The following is a 7500-nucleotide window of genomic DNA, read 5'->3' as shown; positions in this document are numbered from 1 at the left end:
AAATTAAAATAAAGTTTTTAGAAATATTTATTTAATATATATTTAATAAAAATAATAATTCTTTACATTTATAAAGTGCTTTTCTTGACACTCAAAGCACTTTACACATTTGGGGGAATCCCCACCTGGATGAAGCGACGGCAGCCATATTGTGCCACACCACACACCAGCTGATTGATGAAGAGGAGACAGAGTGATGAACACAATTATGATATAGGGATGGTTAGGAGATCATGATGGACAGAGGCAATAGAGTCTTGCTGCAGGTTGGCACTTGCACCTCCAGGCTTGCACGTCCAGGCAACCGCGCTTCCACTGCAAGTGACGTCATTTACAATCGCCACCTGTGTCCGCTTGCATGAAAGTCTCTTAATACATATTGTTACTCATTAGCCCCTTTCACACAGTGATACCGGTAAATATCTGGAAAATTTCCGGAACGACTTTACCGGTATATTCAAACAAGCGCTGTTCACACAGGCGAGGACGTTACGGAAATTTTCCAGAAAAGATCATTTACACATCCATTCCAAAATACCGGTAAATTCTGAAATCATTCACCATAAATGAGCTTTAAACGGCTGCGCTTGTGTTTGTAAACATTTGACTAAATTACAAACTCTTTTGATGATCAATATTGTGAACAACTTTCGCAGGATCACTTTCGCATGTCGAGATGTTCATAATATGTGCGTGTGCAGACGCTCACAGGCTGTTTCACAGGCACACGCAAAACTTGAAGGTAAACAAACAACGGCTTATCATAAGCATCTCATCGATGATTATTTACACAGTTCGCATTAAGAAGAACATATAAACGTGATCTGACTAACTTCTAGCAGCTAAATGTGTCTGGAAAAATATTCAAAGGCTTTTATTCTCACAAACTGCGCGGACGTAAATGCGTCTGACTGTTGTGATTGGCTAAAGCAGACGTCTCACGTCAGCACGTTCTAGACGTGCACGCGCTTATTACGGCAATCTTCCTTCTGCATTCACACAGTGCAGCATTCCGGCAAATTGCCGGTAATGTTACAACTTCTCTTTCCGGAAAATAGCCAGAACGAATTTACCGGTATTTTCAAAAAGGACCTGTTCACACATACAACCTTTCTGGAAAATTGCCGGCAATTTTCCGGAAAGGTCTGTATGTGTGAAAGGGGCTATTGTTCCTATCACTTTGTAATTGTATGTACTTGTGGTCCAGTCTCCAAGAGATTACTTCCTAATTTATATTATATATTTCTTCTTTTCTGAATAAAAGTTTATTTAAAAAAAAAAAACTTGCATGAGAGACCTTCGGTAATTTAACTTAAAGGTGCAGTAGGTGATTGTCTTCAGAAACATTTTTTGTTGTGCTGGTTGAAAGTCTCTTCACAGTCCAATAGTAATGATTACAGTAATTGATCTAAATGTGTTTATATGTATTTTTATATTCAGGGTAAAGCATAAAACTAAAAAATGTTTATCCAATTAAATAGAGTCGGACCGTCATCGCCCTTAATTCCGATGGCAGGTCAGGTCAGACTGTCTGTCAGCAAATGTAGATTCCGACTTCTGCGCATCTGTTTACGCAGATCCGCCATTAGCGCGTGCCCGTCTGCATCACAAACGCATGCGTGCGATGCCGAGTCGGAGCCGGAGGCGCCGAAGGATAGCCGAGCTCGGGCCGATTACTGTAAAGCCAGGCGCGGGTATAATTCGCCCTTAAAGCGGCCGCGCGGTCACGAGACGGAGCGGGAGAAATCAAATGCTGAATTGAAACTTTTGAAAACCCTGAATCAGTATTGGAGACCATGGCTGAAGTAACTATTACTGTTAGACAGGAAATGTTCTGTTTTGAAACTATTTTAGTCAGGCTAAGCTTATGTTATGTTGTCAATGTGTTCTGTTATGAATGACTTCTTTGCACAGACGTGTTGTTCAGCCACTGAAATCTCCCGGTGAAAGATTGATGTGATTATTTTCAGTTTCACAAGGTTCTTTGACAGCATCTATAATGTAGATTTATATTTAGTTTGACAACAAAACACCAGTAAATAGCGCTATTCTGCCTAACCTGCTCTATTGAGCTGAAGTTGCTTTTATATTCACATTGGGTCATTTTTGAACAATGGCAGCCTTCCTATACTGTTTACCGCTAACGTTACTCTGAATATTCGCTCTGAAATAGCATGCACGTGTGGCAAAGTAATACATGTAATTCCTGCATGGCGCTGGCACTAACTAACTGGCGAATGACATGAACTAGTGGGTTGTCTGTCTGCTGTTGTGACGTGGTCCGCGCGCTCGCGATATCAGGGGGTGTGGCTTTGAATCACAGTCCCTCCCCGCCGTCCAAAGATAATATGCTGAGCGGTTAGCATTTTGGCAGATCACCTACTGCACCTTTAAGGGTGTCCTTGAGGCGGAAAAATCTCTGAGGTAACAGATTTCATTAAGATCATTGCAACAAACTTCTTATCTGTCACCCTTACGCAAGTGCCTTTTTTCTAAGCATTTCACCAAAGAGCTTAGAATGACCAAGAGGCGGCACTCTAGTGTACTTTGGGAATCAGCCACTAGATGGCGCGGCGGCCATTTTGGAATGAAGACTCCAATAGAACAGCAGCATATTAGAAGTCTGTAAAATAAACTATTAAAAGTGCTGATGATTGTGATAGTAAGTGCTGTATTGTCGTCTTTAAGGTTGTATCTCAGCTTTAATGCACTTTTTAAATAAATAAATTAAAAACAAAGCAGCTGCTTGCCATTGCGACAGCAATAAGATTCAATGGACAGCCGACTGCTTTCACTCCAAAATGGCGCAATCCGGGGCTGTTGCTGGGTGCTGCTGTTGCAATGGAACGTTCTATTGAGTGTCGCCTCTTGGTCATTCTAAGCTCTTTGATTTCACTGTAGTTTCCGGCAACATATGGCGATGGGCGTCACAGTTGCTATAGTTATGTAAACAGATCGCAACGAACCACGAATGCTTGCCTTACAACAGCTTTGCAGTAATGCTACACATTATCTGTGTCGCTTTCCGTTAAGCAAGTCAAGACGATCCCTTATCGAGTCGATCTCAACATTATGTGTGGTGGATCTATAAAACTGGGCTGGGATCATGTAGAGTCTGTTGAAGCTGCGCTGCAGCAGTGATTTCATATAGATGCACTCCTGCGCAGACATGCTAACTTATTAGAATAGTTATAAAGAATAGTTTCCCAAGACGTTCAAGAATCATTGCTGTAAGTCAATAATGAGTATCTGTTAGTCCTTGAAATGTTTAAAATAAAATCTAAAATTCAAACTTTCAATCAAGTTTATTTTTATTCATACGTGTGGAAGAATAGCTTGTGTGTATATTTAGACTGATATTTACTTGATATAAATAATAAGCTTTGCTGGTATGAATGTTAATAGTAGCCTGCTTTGGTAAATTTACCTCAAAGCATATAATCATATGATGAATATACTAACTGCTTTTCGGAGGGGGGGTATACAACGTATAAAGGCTACTTAGAATTATTTGACAAAGTCGTCACTGTCAACGCAAGCAAACTGGGAACTTTTGGTTTATTTGTGTTGATTTCAAGTGACGCGACATGTGCAGGTGTCGATTGTAAATGACGTCACTTGCATAAGAAGCGTGGGTGCCTGAGTGCGTAAAGCCTGGTTTATACTTCTGCGTCAAGTGACCGGCGTAACCCACGGCGCATGCAACACGCGTAGCTGTGCATTTATACTTCTGCGCGGTGTCTCTGTTGGTCTGCATTAACACTTCCTAAACGCTAGTTGGCAGTGAGGTGTAAATGTTCCTCTGTGTTGAGTTTCTTCGCTGCTGTTTTGCTTTTCCTGAACTCTTCCGGGATGTACAAGTGGCTCAAACTCGCTCATTTTGAGGCAGGAACCGGCAGACGTGCAACAACTTTAACTATGAGGTAAACACAAAACAAAACTTTCCATCCGGAGCTCCTTCACGGGACTCCACACTTGTAAACAATCGCTCCATTGGGCTCGCACCATTGACACGGCTCTCGGCCTCACCCAGACTCGTCAGCGCTACCAAGCCGACCAATCACAGAGCTTGCACTACGCGTTGCGACGTGTAGTTACATTTTTTGAGAGGTGCATGTCAGCGACGCCGACAGCCACGCCGAAGGGCTATGCGTCAGCGCCATAGCATACGCCCGCGTTTGACGCAGAAGTATAAATCTTGCCTTAAGCCCGAGAGTGCAAGCCCGAAGAAGCAAGTTCAACTCTGCAGCCAGACCCTTCTCGACAGAGGCCAGTGGGCAAATTTAGCCAGGATGCTATCCTGAGATTTTTAACGACCACAGAGAGTCAGGACCTTGGTTTAACATCTCATCCGAAAGACTATACTGGGGCATTAAGACCCACAGACAGCAGTTTGAGCGCCCCCTGCTGGCCTTACTAACACCACTTATGGCAGCAACCTAGCTTTCAGTGAGTGACCATGTGAGAGTTGCAGAGAGCTAGCTGCCAGTAAAAGTATTAGTATCAGTATTATTAGTTTTCAGGACATCTATAAGCTAGTGTGATTAGAAGCTTTAAAATAATGTAAAGCTTGTAGTTTGTCACTCCTGCCTAAATGGACAGGTAAACGGTTTTATTCACGTCACCTCAGTTTGTCGTCAAATGTTGACCAATCAAATGCTCTAGTATCTGACATGCTCCACCCCTTATTCTCATTTGCTTTTCATTTGATACGCTTGAGCTCAACCACTCCCACCTGTAGAGCTGTGAGAAAACAAAATGGTATTGGCTGTTTTTTGAAAAGGGGAGGGGCTATTATATATAATCACCCTCTCATGTTTCATTGAGATTACGTCAAACATCAAATAAAAAATTGCTAAGTCAGATATTCTGCTTTGAAAATGTGCATTACGTGCTGAAATGTCTGTCTTTGTTTTGATCCTTTAACCCGCCCACAGCCAGCTTAGCCAATTATATTTCAGCACACCAGGTTGCCTTGGTGGAAAACAGAGTATTTCATTCAGTCAGTCGGAATTGCTCTCAAAGCATTTGTCCGTGACTGAAATGTGACCTCTGGTAGACAGTAGCAGACTCTGAAATGAGACGCAGATTTAGAGTTCCACATGAGGTTATTAATAAGCAAATAATATAAATATTAAGAACGTAAACATTAGGTGAGCAGGTTACATTGTATCCCCGTGTCCCAACAAGATTTGCAGTGATAACTAGGGCCAGACGGAATCTGCAGACATTTTTACTATTTCTGCGCAGAATTTTGGTAAAAATCTGCCGGTTTATGCGGAATGATTTTGGGAATATCATAACTTAAACCTTAATATAACTAAACTAAAAAGTGATACCTTTTTAACTTGTATTTAATGTTTACAATGCAAATCCAATCAGATTCACTTATTTAGTAAACAAAGCAAGTCTCTCAAATGATCAATCTACTAAAAGACAGAAAATATTACATTACAAATTGTACTGTAAATAAATCGTATGAATATTCTCATATTAATCGGTAATACTCCTGAAATTAATTTTTATTTTAAACTGCATGAATATGAATTTACACATATTTACACAAGTAAATGAACAGAATCAATAGTCGGCTAAAAATCTGTGGAATTCTGTGCATGCAGATTTCATGTGGGCGTAGTAATAAGCAATTTTGAACCAGGGGTGCAATACCTAGTTTCGCCACCAGGTGTCAAACTTACATACTGCACCTTTAATTTAACTGTGCTTAATGTACACAATACACTTCAAGTGTGCTTATATGAAGCTCGAATGTCATACTGCATAATAAACAGGGTAATTAACAGCCATTTTCTCACAGGATATTAACCAAAATGTACTTTAAGAAAGTGTTTTAATTTGAAAGCCTTCATTTTCTTTTTTTATTGGCATTAATGGTTCTGTGAAGATCTTTAACACATGGAGATTCATTAAGTGGAAAAAGATTCTTTGGATTATTAAAATAAAAACTGTTTTTAAAAGAAACATTTACTTACAAGTAACTTTAAGGAACAAAAAAAAAAAATCCTTCTTTATTGTGTGTGTGTGTGTGTGTCTCACCCAGGCTTTCCTCCACTGCTGCAGAAGTGTGTTGTGTTCAGACATTGCAGTCCTCCAGTCTTCCACATCTGTGTGACAAACATCAGCCTCACCTGACACACACACACACACACACACACACACACACACAATATTTATATTTATTTATATATATTTGGAATCAACTTTTCAAGTATTTTTGATAGTCGATGATCAACGCGTCAGGTTTGGTCTGTTTTTGAGCGCTGCAGGCCAAACTAAAGGCATTACTCTAATTATGCAGCTCTGTGGATATCGGAATTTGTTTTGTTTGTATTTACTAAACAATCTCTCTCTCTGTGTGTGTGTGTGAGAGAGAGAGAGATTGTCAACATTAACACTTGTATAAAATAAATATCTTGTTAAAGAATCTGCTTAGCCTTTAATATATAGAAAAAACATATATTTTACTTTTACTGTCAACTCTGTAACCGTCAACTCCGTTATCGTAACCTTTGTTACCGTTAACTCTGCTACTCTCAACTCTTTTACGGTCAACTCTGTTATTGTCAACTCTGCTACCGTCAACTCCTTAAACGTCAACTTCGTTACTGTCAACTCCGTTACTGTCAACTCCATTACCGTCAACTCCGTTACCGTCTATTCTTTTATCATCAACTCTTTTATCTTCAACTCCGTTACAGTCAACTCTTATAACGCCAGCTCCGTTACAGTCAACTCCTTTAACGTCAACTTTATTATTATCAACTCCGTTACCGTCAACTCTTTTATCGTCAACTCCGTTACAGTCAACTCTTATAACGTCAACTCCGTTACAGTCAACTCTTTTATTGTCAACTCCGTTACCGTCAACTCTTATAACGTCAACTCCGTTAGTCAACTATTATAACGTCAACTCGTTAGTCAACTCTTATAACGTTAACTCCGTTACAGCCAACTCTTATAACGTCAACTCCGTTACAGTCAACTCCTTTAACGTCAACTTCGTTATTATCAACTTCGTTACCGTCAACTCTTTTATCATGAACTCTTTTATTGTCAACTCCGTTACAGTCAACTCTTATAACGTCAACTCCGTTAGTCAACTCTTATAACGTCAACTCCGTTACAGTCAACTCTTTTATTGTCAACTCCGTTACCGTCAACTCTTATAACGTCAACTCCGTTACAGTCAGCTATTATAACGTCAACTAGTTAGTCAACTCTTATAACGTCAACTCCGTTACAGCCAACTCTTATAACGTCAATTCCGTTACAGTCAACTCTTTTATTGTCAACTCCGTTACCGTCAACTCTGCTAACCTCAACTTTTTTACTGTCAACTCTGTTATCGTCAACTCTGCTACCGCCAACTCCTTTAACGTCAACTTCGTTATTGTCAACTCCGTTACAGTCAACTCTTATAACGCCAACTCCGTTACAGTCAACTCTTATAACGTCAACTCCGTTACAGTCAACTATTAT

General features: G+C 40.1%; 1 protein-coding gene and 1 long non-coding RNA gene across 8 annotated transcripts in view; both read right to left on the bottom strand.

Annotated features, from left to right (window-relative positions):
- The window catches only part of LOC147838686 (uncharacterized), a 1589207-nt gene that overhangs the window by 179201 nt on the left and 1402506 nt on the right, over positions 1-7500 (bottom strand). The window lies entirely within an intron of this gene.
- Positions 1-7500, bottom strand: part of sema4d (sema domain, immunoglobulin domain (Ig), transmembrane domain (TM) and short cytoplasmic domain, (semaphorin) 4D) — a 147627-nt gene that overhangs the window by 1935 nt on the left and 138192 nt on the right. For 6 of the 7 annotated variants that reach the window (XM_087300486.1, XM_087300483.1, XM_087300485.1 and 3 more), the window contains one exon: positions 6058-6149. In XM_087300486.1, the coding sequence (XP_087156612.1) occupies positions 6058-6149 (92 nt within the window). Of the gene's footprint in view, positions 1-6057; positions 6642-6926; positions 7494-7500 lie in introns of those variants that run through there. The other variant, XR_015519778.1, reaches the window with a different exon arrangement.

Source organism: Danio rerio, chromosome 21 (genome assembly GCF_052040795.2).
Source record: "Danio rerio strain M-AB ecotype USA chromosome 21, GRCz13ab, whole genome shotgun sequence".
NCBI lineage: Eukaryota > Metazoa > Chordata > Actinopteri > Cypriniformes > Danionidae > Danio > Danio rerio.
Note: the sequence above shows the minus strand (reverse complement) of the source record. Positions and strands in the feature narration are given on the sequence as shown.